We start from the raw sequence: 25,728 nt of genomic DNA, 5'->3' as shown, positions 1-25,728 counted from the left end.
GTTACATTTTAGTACTTAGTTATACCAGGTAATATGATATCCTCTGTTACACAGTGTAATGCGTATGACATTCCACTGTATACAAACAGTAGATAAAAATAAGGAGCCCATATAAACCGTTCAGGGTATATTTTGAAAATATACGGTATAATCGCACAGTTGCCAAACTCTCAGAGCTTACTTAAACCGATAAACGTATGGTTCAAATATACAATGAAGAAGATCTGAACGACCCCTATAATATATACACGTGAACTAAGCGATATACATTTATGATACAGGGGTATTTACGGGCTCCAAAAAATTTTTATAAATTATTAAACTCTACATGTTGATGAATCGACTGAACCAATATTACGGAATTGTCAAGTGAGCTCCGTATATCGGTATCCACTTGACCACGGAGCTCAATTGAACCTGAATTTTAACATGGGCGGAGTTCACTTAATGCCGTAGATATATATATATATATATATATATATATATATATATATATATATATATATATATATATATATATATATATATATTTCTTGGTCGTTTCATATTGCTCAACAAGGAATGAAGTTGAGATACCTTGAAACACTCATCAAGATTTAGGGTGAGTTATGGACTATTGAGAACCTGCATTCGGATGTCGTTGGAGATTTCGGAAAAACTAGAAAAATATATTAGATAACTGCCTGAAATAGTAGTTTATTGCCTCAGCCTGAATAAAAATAGTACCTTGGGTAAAACCAAGGTACCTGCAAATTGTTAGGTTCAACCTAATAATAGACGGAAGTGCAGCACAAGTCCCACGAAAGTAAATAATATTTGATGATAAGTCTCTCTCCCTATAATATTTAAAATGGACAGTACAAAACTGATATTTTAGGGTGTTATGGTACACAAGGAAGCTAAAGTGATATGCGTCAACATATATATGTATATTTATTGCAACTGCTTCTACCTAAAGTACTTATTTTATTTTTTTATTTAAACTTAAAGAATTTATTCCATAAGTTTTAACTGCTATTTCATGCAATTGTATACTTAGATAATATAAGAAATACTTACAACTAAAAATTAAAATGCTGATAGTAATTTTCGTATATTGGTAAAATAATATATTCATTCAAGGAAGAATATTTTTTGTAATTATATATTCTCAAGGTTTACCTTTAATTTTTCAGGATTTTTTTTTACATTTATAAACAGTTATATCCTTTATTGAATATGTTTTTAAAGCAGGTTAAGCGAAAATAAAAGTGTTTTGGATTTTGTCACAATTCTGATTTATTTTCGAAGTTACTTACTTATCATTGTTCCTTTTTACGTTGAATAAACGACCTAGATTCATTCCTTAACATTGTGACTAAAGAATATATTTTGTGCTTTGTAATCGATAAAACCTCTCAAAATCTATTCTAGTATTATTAGTAAATCTATTAGTAAATCTTTAGGTCACCTGTGGAGGTATGTAAGGGCGAGTATGTCGATAGTGGGCATCTTTCCTCCAATCTGTGATCCTACAGACGGGCATATGATTTCAGACGGTTGTTACGTTAATAATGTACCAGGTAATAGGTTTAAGTTTTTGTAGTAGCTGTTTAGATTAGAAACATGTTATAATACCGAAAAGTCAGTTAATCGACATTAAGTTCCAACAATCTTTTTCATTTCAGTATCGCTACGAACACGTTTTGATTTTTTTTTCTGGTAGATCGGCAAACGAAATGATTGACATACAAATAACTAAAAATTCCAAAAGTTAACATTCTCGCATATCTACTGCTCTGTACAAACTGCGGTATAACTTGATCGTTCTATTAATAAAACAAAAATTAAATGATTTACAGAAAATGCTAATAATAAACGGTAATAGTATAACTAAAAAACGGTAACGCAATAAATAAGCATAAAAGACAAACTAACTTTTTTAAATAAAAAAAGTATTATGACATAAAAGGTACTAAAGGGTGATTCATTTAGAGGTACTTTTTTGGTGGGGATTTGATTGGAGATCGTGCATGAATACTGTCAAACTGACATTTCGCTTTTGTTCTGTATTGTTTGACATTTCATGATGAAAAGACAGCCCGGCACAGCGTCTAGAAATTATTAAGTTGTATTTTGAAAATGGGAGTTCCGTGAGGAATGTGTTTCGTGCGCTTAAACCAATTTATGGTCCACATAATCGGCCTACCGAACGTACAATTCGCTTTACGATTAGTAAGTTTGAAACCCAGTGTTCATTATTGGATAGCACGCGTCCAAATAGACCACATTCAGCACGTACTGAAGAAAATATAGCGGCGGTAACGGATAATGTACTCTAAAATAATGAAGAATCGATTCGTCGCCGTTCTCAACAGCTTAGCTTGTCATATGCAACAACTTGGCGTATTTTACGTAAGGATCTTGGTTTAAAAGCATACAAAATTCAATTAGTGCAAGAGCTGACGCCGACCGACCTTCCGAGTCGTCACCGTTTACGTCGATAGGCTCTTGATAAGGTTTCTGAAGATTCACTGTTTTCTGTTTTCGAGATAAATTTTGTTTTCAGATGAGGCCCAACAGAGGCCGGCCAGAATGTTACTGTGAATGGAGACAGTTATCGTGCCATGATAACGGACTATTTGGTACCTGAAATTGAAGCTCCTGGTCTCGGCGACATTTGTTTCCAACAAGATGGCGCCACTTGCCATACAGCCCGTGAAAGCATGGCTTTACTGCGAGAACGATTCGGTGAACAAATTATTTCACGCTTTGGACCAGTAAATTGGCCGCCTACATCCTGTGACATCTTACCTCTAGAGTCTTTCTTTTGGGACTACCTAAAGTCCAAAGTCTACATGAATAAACCAGATACGATTGAGGCATTGGAGGCCAATATTACTCGAGTCATTGGTGAAATACTAATCGAAATGCTGGAATGAGTCATCCAGAATTGGAACTTCAGAACGAACCAACTTAATCGTAGTCATGGCCAATATTTAAAAGAAATTATCTTTAAGAAGTAATTGTAAGGAATGGTTCTTTTGTATGATAATACATATTTTCAAATAAAATTTATTTTTTCCATTGTTTTTTCTTGTTGAAAAAAGTACCTCTAAATGAATCACCCTTTATATGAATGCTAAAAATGAAATGAAATAAACGATGAAATAAATACCTAAAATAAAAATCGAAGTGAATCAAAATAAACACAATAAACTACATACAAAGAAATTCATTAGATATAATAATAATAACTTACCGGGGGCTGCCAGGCATTTGCTGTAACTGAATATAAGGACTGGCATGACTCAGTAGGGAAGATCCTCCATCAAGAGATAGCTTTTAAACTGGGACTTTATAAACAAACCATCTCCCATATTACCAATACGTTACTGAGAGTATGCTTGAGAATGACAACTACAAGCTATACTGGGATCGCACGGTGCTCACAGGCCAAACTGTAACACATAATAGACCAGATCTTGTGCTAGTTAATAAATTAACAAGACAAACAACACTAATCGATATGGCGATACCTTACAACAATAATCTGCGTGTTAAGTACAACGAAAAGATCGCTAAGTACAGATATCTGGAAATACAAATAAGGAGACAATGGAGAATGGAAAGTACCCAGACGATACTTATTATTCTTTCTATCACTGGAGTCATCCCGAAGAACCTCCTAGAAAACATAAAAAAGCTGGGTCTAAATAAACATCTATATAATAACATGCAGAAAGCTGTGCTACTTTTGACGTCCAGATGAGTGCAAAAATTTTTGGGAGATACTCCGACGTACCAAGTCACCTAGGACTCGATAACATGGAAAGAGTCTCACCAGAGCTCAATCCTTTTGGTACCGTAGGTATCTGGAATGAGTGAATTTTCCCCTTAGAGGGAGTTTGAGCCGTATTGCTAAATCTGGATAATAACTCCTATCCTGGGAGAGTTTTTTGCCAGTTCTTTTATTAGGCGCGACCCCCTGCGTATGGGGGATACTCTCTGGATATTTTTAGCACCGATACCCCGAGGGTAGCAGGATTACCTGCCGTGGAGCAAAAACTGACACCTGGCAGTAGATATAAAATGCAAACCCATTAAAATGGTGATTATTGATTTATGTTTAGGGTCGCTGCCTGGAGATCGCCAGGGTACGTCTCGAGCCGGCGCTTGACGTGACAGCATGCAGGACTTCGGTGACAGGGTGTTGAGGAGGCGGATCCCCGTCATACAATCAGCTACAGCCCAACAAGAACAACAACCACAATCGAGCCAAATAACAGCAATAGCTCCACTCGCTGAAGGTGCTGCACTGGAACATCAGCCGGCACTCACTTAAACGGGATGACTGAGGCAGCGCATGAAATGGACTGTGTCCATGAATTAAAATATTTTGCGCTTTTATTATAAGGTGACAAACCTCGGTCAAGAAAAGATTGGCTATCGACAAAATCTGTGTCGAATTCTGCAGAGAATATCCAGAAATGCAAGTATCTGAACAACGAGTAGCAGATCAATACCTTGTAATTATCAAAAATAATCTCATCCCAGAGACTAAACGCAATACCATCAGAAGCGAAGTCGAACTGGAGATTCATAATCTAGAGGCAGTTGGAAATCAAGCCCCTAATGAAATACAAGAGCAGATTCCTGAGGCTGTCATACAAAAATAAATCACAAATAAAACAAAAAACTCAACCGGGTAATACACAGCAGGACAACAGCGAGTTGCGTGATAGCCCGGTTAACGAAATGGCATGCCTCGTAGAAGAGTTTAATGGAACAAACCCACTTATCAGACCACCGCTATCAAAACTAAACTCTTGTAAGAATCTAGGTGCGCTGTTACAAATTGTGAACACTGAAGTCCTGCCCAATTATGTCGGAGAGACCCATACATTGGAATATATGCATACGCTGATTTACTGTTCAGCAACAACAATTGCTAATGTCATGGTCATAAAGATCAGAACACGACGGGGTACTAATATCGGAAGGACAGATAACAGAGCTGCACCTTGGAAAAAACGGATGCTAAGCAAAACTGTATCATTACGTTTGGACATTGTTCAAATCACGGAATATTATCGAGGAACAATAAGTAGAAAAGTAATCAGAAGAGCTGAAGAAATAATGCTAACCTCCGCAAGACTCTCACAATATGATCCACAAAACAACACAGCACAACAGTGCCTGGATACATTAAAACCTAAACTCTCCGGTTATTCGGGCCGACTAAGGAGACACAAAATTAGTAACAAACCGAAATCCGACAATACGCTCTTTGAGAATGCCGAGAAAGCGTTCTATCGGAAACTCAACTCTACTGCAGAAAGTGCCAATAAATCGTACCCAAGCCAAGAAGAAGTTCATCAGTTTTTTGGAAATTAACTTTTCACATCAGCTGCATTCTCAAATCAAAGCGTTTGATTCAGTACCGCATGAATGGCTTATAGATATATTAAAAACATATAAAGTTGATGATAACATAGTGACCTTTTTAAACATATAATGTCAGATTGGAAAACAAAAATTCACCTCGAAATACCTGGTGAAAACAATAACGAAACTGAAAATATTGCAATCAACCGGGATCTATTCCAAGCTATTTAAAACTATTGGCTTTCACTCGAAGCCACGAAGCTACTTATTCGGTATTGTTAAGTGGACAAAAACGGATATAGAAAAGTACAACACACCTCACAAAGGCACAAAAACATCATCCTTGAAATGCAGTAGAAAGAATGACATTACCGCGGTATTTAGGAGGACGAGGACTTTGGATATAAGTGATCAATTAGGAAAGCAGATAACTAATTTAAGAACTTATTTTCAGATACAGGCTGAGACATCTACTCTACATCGTGCGATTTGTGCAGTAGATGATACAATACCTATCAAACCGAGGGAACCAGAAATGCGCGTAAACCATAACTAAGAACGAAAAAATGCGCATATGGATGGGTAAACCTCTGCACGGGCGACATCCCAATGAAGTCAGTCAAGACTATGTCGACAAAACATCGTCGAAATATTGGTTGACATCAGGAAAGATGTTCACTGAAACAGAAGGTTCATTACTTGCCATTCAGGATCAGGTTATACCAACCAAAAATTACGTAAAATGTATCGTCAAAGACCCTCAGGACCAAAACGATAAATGCCGATATGGATGTCAAGCCCAAGAAAGCATTCATCTTACAGCAGCGGCCATCTTGAAAAGGGAAGGGGCGTACATCTCACGGACCAACGACAGCAGTCGTTTAACAATGCAGCGAACATTTGAAGTAGTGGAGGATGTCCATAGTAAGGGATCCCCTACTAGCCGTTTAACAATGCAGCTAACATTTGAAGTGGTAGGGAGAAGTGGTGGGGGACGTCCATAATGATCCAGTAGGAAAGATCGTTCATCAAGAGATAGCTTTCAAACTAAGAATACTCCGAACAAACCATCTCCCATATTACAAAAACGTTCCTGAGAGTAGACTAACAACTACAAGCTATACTGGGATCGCACTGTGCTCACTGGCCAAACAGTAGCACATAATAGACCAGATCTCATACTAGTTAATAAACTAACGAGACAAACAACACTAATCGATGTGGCGATACCTAACAATAATAAACTGCGTGTTAAATAAAACGAAAATATCGCAAGTACAGAGATCTGGAAATACAAATAAGGAGACAATGGAGAATGGAAAGTACTCAGACAATACCTATTATTCTTTCTACTACTGGAGTTATTCTGAAGAAGCTCGTAGACAACATCAAAAAGCTGGGTCTAAATGAACATCTCTATAAGACCATGCAGAAAGCTGTACTACTCTCGACATCCAGATCCAGTATCAAGTCACCTAGGACTCGATAACACGGAAAGAGTCCCACCAGAGCTCAATTCTTTTGTTACCGTAGGTATCTGGGATAAGTGAATTTTCATCTTAGAGGGAATGTAAGCCATTTAGCTAAATCTAGATAATAATAATCTCGGATTACATCAAGCGCGAAAAATTTACCACAAACTAATGAAAACCGAACTAACTTCTGAGTTTGTGCGAAGAGTAATCGGTCATATCGTAAAAGCAAACATTAAATAAGTACGCCTGTTCCGCGCTTAGCTACTCATTTGGCATTATAAAGTGATCAAAAACGGATATAGAGAGTCTCCAGCGGAAAGTGAGAACACTTCTCACAAAGGAGCAAATACACCATCCACGCAGTGCAGTAGAGAGAAGACGCAATCCACGCAATATCAAGGGGAAAGGGGACTTATGGACATAGGTGAGCAACTGGATAAACAGGTTGCTAATTTAAGAACTTATTTTCAGGTGCAAATGGAACGCCGCTTAAACTGAGTGAACAAGAAATGCGCATAAACCACCTAACTAACCAAGAAAAAATGCGCATCTAAATGAGTAAACCTCTGCATGGGCGACATATTAATGAGTTCAGTCAAGAATATGTCGGCAATACAGCGTGGAACTATTGGTTGCCATCATAAAATATGTTTCCCGAGACTAAGGATTTCCTACTTGCCATTCAGGATCAGGTTATTCCAACTAAAAATAAGCTAAAATATGTTGTTAAAGATCCTCAAGTCCAAAATGACAAATGCCGATATGGTTGCCAATTCCAAGAAGGCATCCAACATCTTCCCGGTGGCTGCCAGGCGTTTGTCGGTACTGGTTATAAAGAACGCCATGGCTCAGTAGGAGAAATAGTCCACCAAGAACTAGCTAACAAACTGGGACTTATCCAAACCGACCATATTCCTTATTATCAATACGTCCCTGACAATTTGCTTAAAAATGACAACTACAAGCTATACTGGGACCGCACTATGCTCACAGACCAACCAGTGGCACATAATAGATCGGATCTCATACTAGTTGATAAACTTATTAGGCAAACAACACTAAGGGCCGATTGTTCGAACGCTAATCAAAACTTGATTGTAATCAAATACCTATTTAATTACAATCAAATACGTCACAGTAGCTGTCAAAATTATTAAAAACTGCTTATTAGTATTATTGATTTGTAAATAAAAACATGAAATTAACATTTACATACTCATAACAGAGTTTAATTATGGTTTATTTTAAATTAGAACGTAAAATAATAAAATTAAATAAAATAAATCAGTCAACGTAATCTCAAAATGTGACGTATTTGATTTTAATTAAATATTTGATTACAATTAAGTTTTGATTAGCGTTCGAACAATCGGCCCTTATTGATGTGGCGAATAATTTGCGTGTTAAATAAAACTAAAAGATCGCCTAGTGCACCGATCTAGAAATAAAAATCAGGAGACAATGGAGAATGGACAGTATCTGTTATTTTATCTACTACTGGTGTTATTCCCAATCAATTATCTCCAAAAGTACTAACTTTAGGTATAGGGAATTCTAATACTGTTTAAAAGACAATTGACTTTTTTTTCACTAAAATTATAAAATACAGGATGTTTTACTTATACAAATTTTGTCTAGAACCTTACTCAGAATCTGAAAATGTAATCATATATAGGGTATTCCATTTTCTGTTCACTTCCGGTATAACCGGAAATGACATGACTGTCACAATATTTTCTTTAAGTTTTTCATAACTTGTAACCCCCATAAATCAATTTTCATAAATATCGTGTAGGTAGTTTCTGATATATAGATATTGTAAGCTCGTCGTGAAACGCCCTGTATGTGTAGATTTAAGATAGTCTCTAAGATTTTTTATCGGACACATATCACCTAGCATCTCGGATAAATTGTTGGGTAGGCGATAATGAGACCGTGTTTGTTCATAATGTTGGCAATCTCTATATGCTTGATACTTAAAGATGTGTTACACAGTTCGCACCCGGGAGAGTCACTTTTTGTGAAGAGGTATGAATGTGTTAGTCTTGAGTGTTCTAGGCCTAGTCTGGTTAGCACTGTTTGTACATCCATACAAAGTGTATTAGCTTATTTGTTTTCTGGGCAATTAGAAGGTTGGATTTAATTTTCTTTTCTATGGGGTGTTTGGGATATAGATGTTGTATGGCTGCGATAAACCTAAGTGAATCGGTAAAAATAAGAGTTCGTGGAATATTAGAGGTATTTAAGTATTTTAGATCTTGGTATTTGGTATAAAGTTCTGCCGTGAAGATAGTTGTTTCTGAGGGAAGTTTGAACGTAAGATTGGATGTTGAGGAAATTATAGCTGAGCCTACCATCATTAGATTTAAATGAGTCTTTGAAGATATTAATAAAAATGTTGATACTTTTGTGTAAATGTATTTCGAGATAGGGGGTGGTTTTTATTTGTTGCAATGGATATGACCTGAATAAGTGTAATGAGTGTACGTCTATGTTGTAAGGTGGGTCCTCCGCATTCGCTATATAAACTTTCTATTGGAGTGGTGCGGAAAGCACCAATGGTAATTCTAAGGGCATTGTTATATATATATATATATATATATATATATATATATATATATATATATGTGGTCAATTGGATTTAACATTGTTTTGGTTGCGGATGAGTAGCCGATTGAACCGTAGTCGATTTTTGATCTAATAAGAAATTTATAAAGTGTAATCAATGTGAAATAATCTTAACCTCAATCGCGGTTAAAAGAGTTTTACAGATTAAGTCTTTTACTACTAACTAGAGTGAAGTGATTAATGTGTTCTTTCCAGGTAAGTTTTTGTACGAACCATATACCTAGTAATTAGAATGATGGTTTGAATATAATTTTTTATTGTAGAGAAAGAGATCGGGTGTAGATAATGTTTTCTTGGAAAATAATATTCCAATGGTTTTTGAGACTGAGAATTCGAAACCAGTGTTTAGGGACCATATTTCTAATTGTTTAAGGAATGTGTGCAAAATTCAGTACATATATGTCATGTTTGTTCCTTTGATAAAGGCTACCAGATCTTCAATTATGTCATTAATGGCAATTAAAAGTAATGTGGGACTTACTTAACACGAATATTGGAAAAACAGTTATTTACTTTTGTTTGAAACTTTGCATAGAAAGTTTTCGATGTAAGCTAAAATATGACCTCTGATATTCCAGGAGTGTAGCTTTTCTAACATATTATATCTCCAACATGTAATAAATGCAAGCAAAATTGTTTAATATCGCTCTTTAGATCAATGATATTGTCGATGGCAGAACGATTTTTTCGACATCGAGACTAGACTACGGATCAAGACGAGGTTTGTTGGGTTTTAAAATGGGAAATATTATGGATTTGGTACAGAGTATTTGAAACTGCCGATTTAGCCAAACAAGGTTGAGTAATTTAAGGAGATAATGTTTTGAATGAGAAGAAAGGTGTTTTAGAAATATGGCCAAATTGTCATCTGGGTCAGGACTGGAATTTTTTAAGTGATCACGAAAGAAGTTAAGTTCTTAGTAACTAATTCGGCATTAGATGGGATTTTCTCCAGGTTTCACTAGAGACAAGGTAGTTTTTTCCATCTTGATTTTCAGGAAAGAAGCGTCTTAGTTTTTACTTGATGCGTGATTTTCACAGACAGCAGGTAGAGTATCCGCAATTTCTTGTGGAGAAGTATAAGGTTGCCGTTAACCTCGGAGTGTCATGTTTATATTATTAACATATTTTGACCACGAAGCTTTTTTAGATGTTTTTACTATCAGTTGGGCTTAAGCTTTTAATTTCTTGAACTCCATTTTATTTTCGGGTGTTTTGTATTTTTTATATTTATTTAATGCTGCTTTGCTGTCCTTTTATTGCTTTTTCACAGTCTTTATTCCACCAGGTGACTGGGGTACTATTTTTGATTTTCTTTGTTTTGCCAATGTATATTTCTGCACTTGTCAGAATGATCTAGTTAAAGTCCTCTAGTAATTTTTCAATACTTTTTGTTATGTTACAGTTTAATAGAGCACCTTCAATGTAATTTCAGCAGCTTTTCCAGTCTGCTGACTCGATTTTGCATTTGGGTGTATACGAATTGTTAGAATGGGAAGCAAGTAAAATATTAATTTTAATGGCATAGTGGTCGCTACCATAAGTGTACGGTAGAACTTCCCTTCCCTTCCAAAAATGATTGGTTAGTTGGGGATCGCATAGAATGAATCTAATTGCTGATAATTCCCCTGAGACAATATGTCTGATTGGAGAACCGTCATTAAGAAAATTTAAGTGAAGGTCGGTTATTACATTTTTTATAACTTTACCCCTTGTTGTTGTGTGATTTGAGCCCCAATTTATATTATGCCCGGTAAAGTCACCTACACAAATACCTACTTGGTATTTGTTTGATGAGTTGTCGTAAATTGTTATAATTTATGAGCGTACTTTGTGGTAGATATACGTTGCAAATGTAGTATGTATTAATTAATTCGACTTTTATCACGAGATCTTCAAGATTACTAACTATTGGAAATAGATTAGCATTCAGGGAATTGCTATTTAGGGTTGCAACACCACTGCTTGCTTGATTAAAGGTTGTCCGGTCTTTGCGAACAAATTTTTGGAATTTTTTGAAGTTATATGGCTTAGAAGGGTTAAGGTTTGTCTCTTGTAGACATATTATATAAGAGGAATGTTCGTTGATAATTATCTCTAACATTGCTAATCGATGAAAGAATCCGTTTAAATTCCATTGAATAATCGAACTAACTGTTACTACATAATAAAAATATAATGAAAGGAATTAGGATTGGGTTATATCACTTTCGGTACCTGAAACTATTTTACCACGGATATGATTGAGGATTCTTGGCCTGTTAACAATGTTCTTCCATTTTGCCCTGTCGGATACTTTCCTTCGCCACTGCGTGATTTTCATGGTTTTAAGATGAAGGAATTTAACCACACACAAAAACAGCCTATTTTCATTTTGAATAATTTTCATTTCATGAACACCCTTTCTACACAACCAATAAAAATATTTTTCATACCATAAAATTTCGTACCAAATGTTGTCTTCAAACATAAAAGGCCTTATTATTAACCAATAATTCTACTTTTAATCAATTTTTACAACTGTAACCCACCACATAATGGTATACATTTATAAACATACTCTGACCTTTACTAATATTTATTTACAAATTGTTCTTTAGCTTCATTATGTTCTCTTTCAGATATCAATTTTGTTGTTTTTTTCCGAATGCAATTAGCCTTACATTATATCAGTTAACAATAATTCCATAACATTCAACTACAAAATAACCGTGCATCCAATCAACACAAAATTCTTTCCAGGTACCCAATGTTATCTTTCAACATAAAGAGCCTTATTACCACCTTATTCCCACATATGGGAAAGTTTACTTAATGTTTACAGAACAATGTATTTTTTGTACATAGTCATCACTAACGTATTTGCGCACTTTTTCTTTGTTAGTATGTCAGGTGTTTACCGCGCATAGTATAGGGAGACGCCATGATGAATCACGTTACTTTTCTACGCCTATATGCCAGTAATAAAAAATTCCAAGGTACAGCTGCTATAAGTCCGTATTATTAAATAGAAACTGCGAAATTTGTGATATGTTTCTAAAGATCGAATTCGAAAATCATTATGGTTGTTCTTTTTTTTTGTAATTTCACAAATTTAATCTTTAATAATATTAGGTAAACTGACTTTTCGGTAATGTTTTGCCAATCTTTATTCTCAAATGAGACGTAAAGAAAGAAACTATTTCAAATAACGAAAAAGAAAATATTTGCAAACATATATGTATCCAATTACACTACACTCAGAAACATGTTCAGAAGATATTTTGCTGGTAGTAGTAAAACTTAAAAAAAAAACTACATTTTCAATTAAGAAAAGGAAATTGCATTTGTAACTTAAATAGCTTAGGAATTCTTTTAAAAGTTTATTTGCATTCTAGTATTTATTCGTTTAACGATAATATATAGAAAATAGTAGTCTATTTTCTATTTGTTTTCTCTTTGTTGAGTTGGGGCAAATTAGTAAAATGCAATACAAAAAATATTATTTTTATAAATCGAATGTTATTCTCACTCAAAAAAGTAGCTCTAATAATTCTAACATTAACAATATATACTTGAAATAAATATGGACAAAAAGATAGAAAAGATATAGATCTTTATTATGATTGTGATGATTGGCTTCATAAATGGTTGAAAAAAGAAACAAGCAGTCAAGTTGACAAAATAAATTTAATGATATGTTAAAGAATTTACATAGGCTTAAAACGTCAATTCAAAATTTGCTTTAATTATACTTTTCTTAGAAAAGAGCAATTTTAAACGACTTTAAAAACTTTTCATAGCCGATGTTATGCGCAGTCTTGGAGCAAATCATATTTTGGCAATCGATGTTGGTTCCGTGGATGATCAAGATTTGACCAACTACGGCGACGATCTATCCGGTTGGTGGTTATTGTGGAAGAGATGGAACCCTTTTACCCAACCAGTAAAGGTTCCCAACTTGCCAGATATACAATCCAGATTAGCTTACGTTAGCTGCGTTAGGCAATTAGAGGTAAGAATATAGGAGTAGAAGAATATAAGAATATTCTAATTTTCTATATTTTAAATAATTTAGATTTTATTGCTTTTTTATGAAAATTGTTAATTATATGAAACGTTTACCCTTATATGAACCTGTGTGTATACTAAATTATATACGAGAAGGAATCAGGTGATTCACATCACGTCAAACCAGCCATTCTATGACACGTGTTTCGCTATTTTTACCCGTTCAAATATACTTGTTAGGAGAGACGAAATGAAAAATATTTCCCTTCGTATAACGGTGTGGTTTAAATATAATGATAAAAAAAAATTTAACGTAGGTACGTACTTATATGTAAGTCAATAGAAGATAAGATTTTATTGTTGTTACGGGTTCTCTCTATAACAATTGTTTAAAAAAAAATTAATTAATAACTCAAAACATAATAGGCTAACACACACACACACACACACACACACACACACACACACACACACACACACACACACACACACACACACACACACACACACACACACACACACACACACACACACACACACACACACACACACACACACACACACACACACACACACACACACACACACACACACACACACACACACACACACACACACACACACACACACACACACACACACACACACACACACACACACACACACACACACACACACACACACACACACACACACACACACACACACACACACACACACACACACACACACACACACACACACACACACACACACACACACACACACACACACACACACACACACACACACACACACACACACACACACACACACACACACACACACACACACACACACACACACACACACACACACACACACACACACACACACACACACACACACACACACACACACACACACACACACACACACACACACACACACACACACACACACACACACACACACACACACACACACACACACACACACACACACACACACACACACACACACACACACACACACACACACACACACACACACACACACACACACACACACACACACACACACACACACACACACACACACACACACACACACACACACACACACACACACACACACACACACACACACACACACACACACACACACACACACACACACACACACACACACACACACACACACACACACACACACACACACACACACACACACACACACACACACACACACACACACACACACACACACACACACACACACACACACACACACACACACACACACACACACACACACACACACACACACACACACACACACACACACACACACACACACACACACACACACACACACACACACACACACACACACACACACACACACACACACACACACACACACACACACACACACACACACACACACACACACACACACACACACACACACACACACACACACACACACACACACACACACACACACACACACACACACACACACACACACACACACACACACACACACACACACACACACACACACACACACACACACACACACACACACACACACACACACACACACACACACACACACACACACACACACACACACACACACACACACACACACACACACACACACACACACACACACACACACACACACACACACACACACACACACACACACACACACACACACACACACACACACACACACACACACACACACACACACACACACACACACACACACACACACACACACACACACACACACACACACACACACACACACACACACACACACACACACACACACACACACACACACACACACACACACACACACACACACACACACACACACACACACACACACACACACACACACACACACACACACACACACACACACACACACACACACACACACACACACACACACACACACACACACACACACACACACACACACACACACACACACACACACACACACACACACACACACACACACACACACACACACACACACACACACACACACACACACACACACACACACACACACACACACACACACACACACACACACACACACACACACACACACACACACACACACACACACACACACACACACACACACACACACACACACACACACACACACACACACACACACACACACACACACACACACACACACACACACACACACACACACACACACACACACACACACACACACACACACACACACACACACACACACACACACACACACACACACACACACACACACACACACACACACACACACACACACACACACACACACACACACACACACACACACACACACACACACACACACACACACACACACACACACACACACACACACACACACACACACACACACACACACACACACACACACACACACACACACACACACACACACACACACACACACACACACACACACACACACACACACACACACACACACACACACACACACACACACACACACACACACACACACACACACACACACACACACACACACACACACACACACACACACACACACACACACACACAACTGTGTGGTTAATTCAAAACCTTTGTCATTCACTGACTGGTGTAATCTAGTTTAAATAGAAGCAACCCTACCACACTGACATTTTCTGTCCCTTGAATCCAGAGAGCACTTAATGGCTCCTGATATTTTTCATAAAATATCTGAGAAAGCCGTCATCTAGAAATAATTCGCAACTTTCTACTTTAAATAATGTATTAAATGATGTGTAAATAATGAGAAGGAATGTTCACATCACGTCAAACCAGCCATTCTATGACACGTGTTTCACTATTTTCAGCTCTTCAGATACACCTGTAAGGTGAGACGGAATGAAAAATACTTCCTTTCGTACAACTGTGGTTGTATGAAGGGAATCCTCTGTTTTTCTGTTCCTCTAGTCCAGAGAGCACTAGATAACGTCTGATATTTTTCATAAAATAAAGTACAAAGTTCCGAATTATTTCTACATGATGGTGTTCTTAGATATTTTATGAAAAATATTATGCGTCATCTAGTGCTTTTTAGATTAGAGGAACAGAAAATATCAATGTGGTAGGTTTGCTTCTATTTACACTATGTATGTACTGTTTCTATTTGTAATGTACTTTGGTAGATTGTTTTTGTGGTTTATAGACAGTACTTTGTAATTCTTTCTTCCGGAAGTTATGTCTGAAATTATTGCAGTAGACATCAAAAGCGAGCGGTAGTGAATTATACACATTCATCAAGTATCTGCGCTCTACTTATAGCCTTCGTATGCCTTCTGGTATCTGTCGGTCTGTACTAATCAGTGTTGGACTTTTCGGTGCTCATCTTCTTCAGTGTTCATCAAATGAGTACTTACGCTACATTTTGATATTCCAATATAAGCTGAATCACAAATACTGGAAATGCTCAGGTACAATCTTGATGTAAATAACTGTTCTCTGGGATCTTTTGGCGATCATAAACTTTTCTTCGTTGATTTCAAGGTGGACATGACGTCAAGTTTTAAATGTAGTAAATAATATATATATATATATATATATATATTGATACGATTGGGGTTTATAGAAAATAGTTTATAAGTTATATACTAGATAATTTTAGATATAACAAGTATTTGGTTATTTTAAGAAGTTATATACTAGAGAATTTAATAAAAATATATTTATGTGAGGGCATTTTTAAGAAATTAGCATATAAAAAGTATTTTTTTAGTAATTATGATGTTGTAGATATATTTAAGTGAGCCATGTGACTAGGCAACCAGATATACATACTCTGAAGTGACGTTTAAGAATATTTACGAATTTAAGTGGGGTTATAATAATAATGTTGGTTTAAAATGTTTAATTTATATATATTTAATGATTTAAATGTTTATTCTGACCTGAAAAGCCTAAATGTAAACAAAATTATCAATAGAACATTAACGAATTCTCCAGAATGCAGAATTTGACATTTGTTTATGTTGGAACATTCTGGAATAATGATTATGTCGGTGGATCGAACAGATACTTTTTTCGAGAACATTCATATAGAAGAAATAGAACTAAATCGAACATGATCTCTTACCAGATGGTTCTGGAACATCCGAAAAGATATAAATACCCGTGATTTGGATTCAAGATGGCCAGTTTATTATGAAAGTTAGTAGAAGATAGACTCATTTAGTTAGTGAAGTCAATTGTTCAGAATTTTCAAGACAGTCAATCAGTTACAAATAGTCCAATTGTTTAATATAGTGAGTTAAATGAAGATTAAAAATTATGCACATTTATAATTATACACAAATAATTATTGAAGATTAAAAAAGTATATTAGAAGAATATTGGAAGAAATTAAAATTAGATTATGATTGGAGATTAGTATAAATCAACTTATAATAATTGGATATTGGTATATTGAAAAGAAGAATAAATATAAATGCTGTTTTGCTGGTTTGCTTGGTGGTTTATAAATGCTGGTGAAGAAAAATATATCTTAAATTGGTAGAAGCTGATAATTGGAAAAAGTAATTTCACAAAAACAAGGACAACCGAAGTACGAAGACATTCAGTGGTGATTAGAATCTATATAGTGGAAAACAGTTCATTTAGGCATTCAGTGAAAGAAAGGTACAAAATTTTGTTAATATAATTTAGTTAGTGTCAAACAGTTTCAATTTTGAAGATAGTTTGTTTAAATATTACATTGTCTATAGAATTTAATTAGTTTTATAAGAATATCAATTTCAAGATAGTTTATTTTAAATTTACATTGGCTAGGTTAGATATATATATATATATATATATATATATATATATATATATATATATATATATATATATATATATATATATATATTGTTATGATGTATTTTTTGTTTGAATGATGAGCAATGAGTATTTTTAATAATATAATATATAGGGTTTTTATCGCGGTTCTCAAAGAATTAGCTTGTAAGTACTTTTTTAAATTATCTTTATTATAACTATTATGGAACACACATATATATCTAACCTAGCCAATGTAAATTTAAAATAAACTATCTTTAAATTGATACTCTTATAAAACTAATTAAATTCTATAGACAATGTAAAATTTAAACAAGCTATCTTCAAAATTGAAATTGTTATGACATTAACTAAATTATATTAACAAAATTTTGTACCTTTCTTTCACTGAATGCCTAAATGAACTGTTTTCCACTATATAGATTCTAATCACCACTGAATGTCTTCGTACTTCGGTTATCCTTGTTTTTGTGAAATTACTTTTTCCAATTATCAGCTTCTACCAATTTAAGATATAGTTTTCTTCACCAGCATTTATACACCACCAACCAAACCAGCAAACAGCATTTATATTTATTCTTTTCAATATACCAATATCCAATTATTATAAGTTGATTTATACTAATCTCCAACCATAATATAATTTAATTTCTTCCAATATACTTTTTTTAATCTGATTCACTGACTCCAACTAACTTTCATATTTCTTACTAAACTTTTCTGACTGACTTCTTGAAAATTCTGAACAATTTACTTCACTATTCACTAACTAAATGTGTCTAGGTACTAACTTTCATAATAAACTGGCCTGACTTCTGACTAAAAACTTCCCTCTTGAATCCAAATCACGGGTATTTATATCCTTTTGGATATTCCAGAACCATCTGGTAAGAAATCATGTTCCAATTTGTTCTATTTCTTCGATATCGATGTTCTCGAAAAAAATATCTGTTCTATCCACCGACATAATCATTATTCCAGAATGTTCGACCGTAAACAATGGTCACACTCTGCACTCTGGAGAATTCGTTTATGTTCCATTGATAATTTTGTTGACATTTAGGCTTTTCAGATCAGAATAAACATTCAAATTAGTAACTAACACTCTAATTTAATAAAATACACATTTCAAACAATATATTATTATAACCCCACTTTATATTCCCTTATGATTAATTTCTATCTGTCAATTACTTACTGTATAGTTGGTTGCCTAGGCACATGGCTCACTTAAATCTATTTACAACATTAAAATACAACTTTTTACAATTATTATATGATAATTTCTTAAAAATGCCCTCACATAAATAATTTTTATTAAATTCTCTAGTATATAACTTATTTTAAACAACCAAATAATTTTTATTAAATTCTCTAGTATATAACTTATTTTAAACAACCAAATATCTAATATTATGTAGTATATAACTTATAAATTATTTTCTATAAACCCTAATCGTATCAATACCCCAAAATAATATTTAAAATAAATAATTTACTTATTATTTTTTTAAATATTAATTTTCTCATACCTTATTAAATTTAATAAATCAATTTTTTTTTTATTTAAAATGTGTTAAATACATCCCTGTTCGCTGTCTATATCAAAGCAGAGAACAACGTAGCACAGTTCGGCTATTCTATGGTCAAACTGTCATGTCAAATGGAGAATGGATTTTATCAGAGAATAAAATATAACCTTAATTAAAAATATAATCTATATTGTGTTCTGTTTATTTATAGACAAAATCTAGGAAGTATTTCCATTCAAAATAACTTTCATCAATATAAATTGGTAAGTTTTTCCACTTTATCATATTAGAAAGACATTTTTATAGCAATTATAGTATCAATTTTGTGTCTAACCCCAAATTATGATTTTTAGGGTACAAATTAATTTCCATATATACAAAATTCAACAAGTATGATGTCAAATTGATTCAAAATAATGAAATCTACCATCTACCGTTTAACAAATCAAGTCTATTGAATAAAATGGATATATCAGTAAGTTATTAGTGTTATTATATTTGTGTTAAAGGTATAGAAAATATTATTCAATCTCTTCATGATATTGAAAAATGTCGTTGATATGAAATATGCCTCTTAGTCTGTTCTCTGCATCTATTAACACATAACTATTTAGTCCATTCTGATTTTCAATTGTATATGGACCTTCAACATTAACATTACTTTTTCTAAGTGAACGAATTAACACTTGGTCTCCTTTTTGAAATGTGATTGGTTTTTTTATATTTCGATTTTGTCTTCTGATATATTTTTCAGCTTTCCTCCTAATTCGGTTATTCACTTTCTGCATTACTTGTTCTAACATATCCTGATTATATTCACTAATCCACTTTCTGTTTCCTATATGGCCAAACATTAAATATTCTGGTACTTCCTCTGTATTCAAATTATGTGTATTATTCAAAAAATATTCTACTTGTGGTATATGTTGCTGCCAAGTTTCATGTTGGTTTTGGCACAGTATCCTTAAATATTTTATAACTTCTTTAATATATCTTTCTGCAGGATTTGCCTGAGGATGTCTGATACTTGTAAAATGAATGTTGATTCCCTTTTTCTCACAAAATGTCCGAAATTTTTGGTTGTTAAAATATGTAGCATTATCTATTATGCAATTTCTAAATGGTCCTATTTCTTCGAAAAATTGATTAATATATAATTTTAATGTTTTAACATTTGTTCTAGAGCAGGGATATAGTTTAATATATTTTGTATATAAATCAACTATCACTAGTATATGCTTTTTTCCTGTTGGACTGAGAACTAAATTTGAAATAAAATCCATGGAAACTGTATTTAGTTTTTCATATACAACATTAGATTTATATGTGTTCTGGTTTTTGAAATTCTTTTCTTTGTTTAGTTGACATATTGGGCATTGGGTAGTAATTTCTTTTGCTATACTTATGTCATTCTTTGCAAAATAATTGTCCCTAAATAGCATCCATAGCTTTCTTGAACCAATATGCATATAATTGTTATGTAAATTTTTCAATATTTTCTTTGCTAAAGTTCTAGTTATTACATATACTTCTATGCCATTTATTATTTTATAATATACTCCATCTTTCCTAAGGACTTTTTGTTTTTCACTCAAATTGATCTGATCTCTTATAATTTCTTCTTTAGAATATAATCCAGTACTTTCTACTAATTGATTTAATCCAATTTTTATTGTTAGCTGTCCTTTTTGTGGTGTATTTTCTAACCTTGATAAAGCATCTGCCACTACATTGGATTTTCCAGAAATGTATTTGATTTCAAAGCAGTATTCACTAAGTATTAGACTCCACCGATGTATTCTACTGTTTCCATATTTGTTATTTAATATAGACGTTAAAGCTTGGTGATCTGTTTCTATTGTAAATTCATTACCCAACAAATAAAATCTTAATTTTGTGACACAGTGTATTATACTTGCTAGTTCTAATTCTGAAACTGAGTAACCCTTTTCATGTGGCTTTGTAATTCTTGAAATGAATTGTATTGGGTATTCGACCCCATCATGTATTTGTAATAATACCCCTGATAATCTCTCTATTGATGCATCTGTTCTTAATATGAATGGCTGTGTGTAGTCAGGATAGTATATTTTCAAATTTGACAGAAAAATGTTTTTAATCTCTTGGAATGCTAGTTCTCTTCTCTGATCCCATCTCCATTTTACACCTTTTCTCAGTAGTTCAAGTAATGGAATTTCTTTTATACTTAGATCTGGTATCATCCTTTTATAATAATTAATTATTCCAATAAATCCTCTTAAAGTTCTTAAATTGTGTGGTGTTTTATATTCCTGAATAACTTGTGTCCGTTCTGGATCCATTTCGATTCCCTTAGTGTTAAGTTTATAACCTAGATATATGACTTCTTTTTGAAAAAATGTACATTTTTCTTGATTTATTTTTAGTCCAACTTTGTCCAATCTATTTATTATAATTTTTAGGTGTTTCTCATGATCTTCAGCCGTTTTAGAAAAAATTAATATATCATCAATGTAGTGAATTACAAAATGTTCATATTGATCCAAAATATCATGAAGACATCTACATAGAGCACTGCAAGATGATTGAAGTCCAAATGGTACTACTTTGAATTGATATACTACTCCATCTATCTGAAATCCTGTATACTGTCTACTTTTTCTTTCTAGAGGTATTAACCAGAAACTATGCTGTAAATCGATTTTAGTGAAAAATGACATTCCTGTAATTCTTCCTAATATTCCATCTATACTCATTGGTGCTTCAAATTGCTTTTCAGTAATCTTGTTAATATTCCTTGCATCCAAACATAACCTGATTTCACCTGATCTTTTTCGTACTACTACTATGGGGTTAATAAAACGTGTGTCTGCCTTCTCAATGATCCCATCTTCTAACATACTATTAACTGTTTTGTTTACTTCTTCTCTGTATTTATATGGTATTGGGTATGATTTCGTTTTAAAATCTTCCTCTTCTTTAACTTTCATACTATGGATATAATTTTGTGCAATTCTATTCTCTTTATTGACAAGTCCCTTGTGTTGCTGCAATATGGAAACGACTATTGATTTATATTCCTCAGGGCAATTAACTTTTATCACATCTTCTTCTTTACAAATAAAATTATTCTTCATCATGCACTCACTATTCCTTTCTTCCAATTTTACGCACTCCGCCTCGTAGGCATCCATCTGCTTAAAATCTCCACTCCTCAAACACTCACTACAATAATTATTCTTTACATTCTTTTGGGACATTTCCCTATCATCAAAATACATTTCCTCTTCATAAACATCATTATTTTCTTTTAATAATATCCCATCAACTCTTATTCCCTCTTCCACCTCATCTTTCTGCATAAATTCAATTATTTGCCCTTCCAAAGTTACCATTTTTTCTTCAAAATCTATCCTTACTTTCTTCTTTTCCAATTCATCATTTCCCATTAATATATCAACACATAAATCCTTGACAATAAATCCTTGCATATTAATTTCTTTATTAAGAATATTAATTTTAAAATTGGCTAGTTTATCAATTTCACCCAACTTCTTATTATTTGCACCAATAATTTTAATTTTTGGAATCTTTATTATATCTGATAGTTTTAATGCATTAAAAATAAAATTCTCCGAGACTAATGTACTTTCTGAACCAGTATCTATCATAATTTTAATCATTTTATTTTTGGCCAAAGCATTTATATAAATTAAATTAATAGATTCAATAATTTTCTCTTCATCTAAAGAAATAAATTCAGAAGGTTTTTCATAATAGCAATGGCCTAACTTGTAATTCAGAAAGTTTACTGCACAAAATTTTGATTATTAGAATTGTCAGATTGTATCTGACCACTTGGATCTGATGTCCTATGTCTTTCCCTACTATGACTTCTACTCACATTTTCCTGCCTTGTACTACTTCGTTCCCTGTCTTCGCAGCTTCTATTCCTTCGAACACAATTTACCTGTCTGTTATAGTTAGGTCGCTCTGTATTTCTTCTATTGTTAAAATCTTGTCTATTATTATTAGTACTGTTATTAAAATGTTGTCTATTATAACTAGTATTATTATTAAAATTCTGTCTATTTTGATTACTATTATTATTATTAAAATTTTGTAAACTATTACCATATCTATAATTATTATATGATTGTCTATATTGTTGATTATCATTTTTATTGTATTGAAAGTTATTATTGTTTTTTCTGTTGTTATTATTACTTGTCATATTGCCTCTTTGTATTCTTTGAATAAAATTAATAAAACTATCTATTGTTTGAATATTTTGTACAGTTACAGTTAGATACATTTAAGACTGTTTCATCCTCTCTAAGTGGTGGTTCTAAATATTTTGCAACTGTTATCAATTTCAATGCATAATCTACCATATTTGATTTTAAATTTTGATTATACTTTCCAAAATATAGAATTTCTCTAAACTTGGCTTGCTCTAATTCACCTTCAAATGTTTGAAAATTATCTAAATCATTTTCAATACTAGCAAACCAAGTTGCTGCATTGTCATTTAATGTCATTCTAATATAATCTTTAATATCATTAATATTATTCACAAATCTTAATTTATGTTTTAAACTATTTATGTATACTCTAGGATGCAAATTTTTTATATTACCAGAGAATTGAATCCCAGTCTCATTTGTTAAATTTAAGTAGGGTCTCCCTATGTCTCTCATTTGTGAAATATCATCTATTCTCTGTTCCACATTTCTTATTTGATTACTATTTATTTGGATATTTTGTTGTATATCGTCTAATTTTTCTTCTGTGTTTCTCCTGTCTTCGTTAATTTTTACTTCTAAGTTACATTTCTGCAACTCTATTTTCTGTTCTATATCTATCTTATTATCTTGAATAATCCTCTTTACTTCTGTCCTCTCATTTTTTATCCTTTTCTTGTAGTCATGCTGTATATTTTTTATTTCATTTGCTACTTTCTTCTCTGCAGCTTCAAGTTTTTTATCCATTTGTTTTTCCATTTGTTTTACAATTTTATTATTATTATCTTCTATTTTCTTTTCTAATTTTCTATAATTTTCTTCCAATTTTTGTTCCATTTTTTTCATGTCTTCTTTGACTTCTTTTGAATTCTCTTCCATTTTTTTCGTATTCTCTTCTATTGTCTTGTTCATCTGCATTATTAATGACATCAAAGCTGCCATATTGACATTTTCCTCTCTTTCTGGATTCATTTCTGCAGTATCTTGTGGAGCTTGAACTAAACTCTCCTCTTGTATAGGTTGTGTTTCTACTTCCACATCTTCTTCATTCTTTTTGCTTCTTGTACCTTTCTTTCCTTGAGACATTTTGAGACTTTACTTGTTCAAATATAATTAAAAATAAATTCTATAATTTTTCCTTTCTACTGATAATTAATTTAATTATATGAGAGCACTTATCTTCCCAAACTAATTCTTTTAAATAGAGAGCCACCGCGTTGGGTGCCAAATGCCATGAATTTATTTCTTTAGATGAAGATAAAATTATTGAATCTATTAATTTAATTTATATAAATGCTTTGGCCAAAAATAAAATGATTAAAATGATGATAGATACTGGTTCAGAAAGTACTTTAGTCTCGGAGAATTTTATTTTTAATACATTAACACTATCAGATATAATAAAGATTCCAAAAATTAAAATTGTTGGTGCAAATAATAAGAAGTTGGGTGAAATTGATAAACTAGCCAATTTTAAAATTAATATTCTTAATAAAGAAATTAATATGCAAGGATTTATTGTCAAGGATTTATGTGTTGATATATTAATGGGAAATGATGAATTGGAAAAGAAGAAAGTAAAGATAGATTTTGAAGAAAAAATGGTAACTTTGGAAGGGCAAATAATTAAATTTATGCAGAAAGATGAGGTGGA

The 25,728-nt window shown here is 33.4% G+C and overlaps 1 protein-coding gene across 1 annotated transcript in view; it reads left to right on the top strand.

The window, feature by feature from the left end:
- Positions 1–25,728, top strand: part of sws (patatin like phospholipase domain containing sws) — a 1,321,526-nt gene that overhangs the window by 1,174,344 nt on the left and 121,454 nt on the right. The window contains exons 19-20 of the mRNA XM_072529876.1: positions 1,446–1,562; positions 13,253–13,464. Of these exons, the coding sequence (XP_072385977.1) occupies positions 1,446–1,562; positions 13,253–13,464 (329 nt within the window). The remainder of the gene's footprint in view (positions 1–1,445; positions 1,563–13,252; positions 13,465–25,728) is intronic.

The sequence above is a fragment of the Diabrotica undecimpunctata genome, chromosome 4 (genome assembly GCF_040954645.1).
Source record: "Diabrotica undecimpunctata isolate CICGRU chromosome 4, icDiaUnde3, whole genome shotgun sequence".
NCBI classification, from domain to species: Eukaryota; Metazoa; Arthropoda; class Insecta; order Coleoptera; family Chrysomelidae; genus Diabrotica; species Diabrotica undecimpunctata.
Note: the sequence above shows the minus strand (reverse complement) of the source record. Positions and strands in the feature narration are given on the sequence as shown.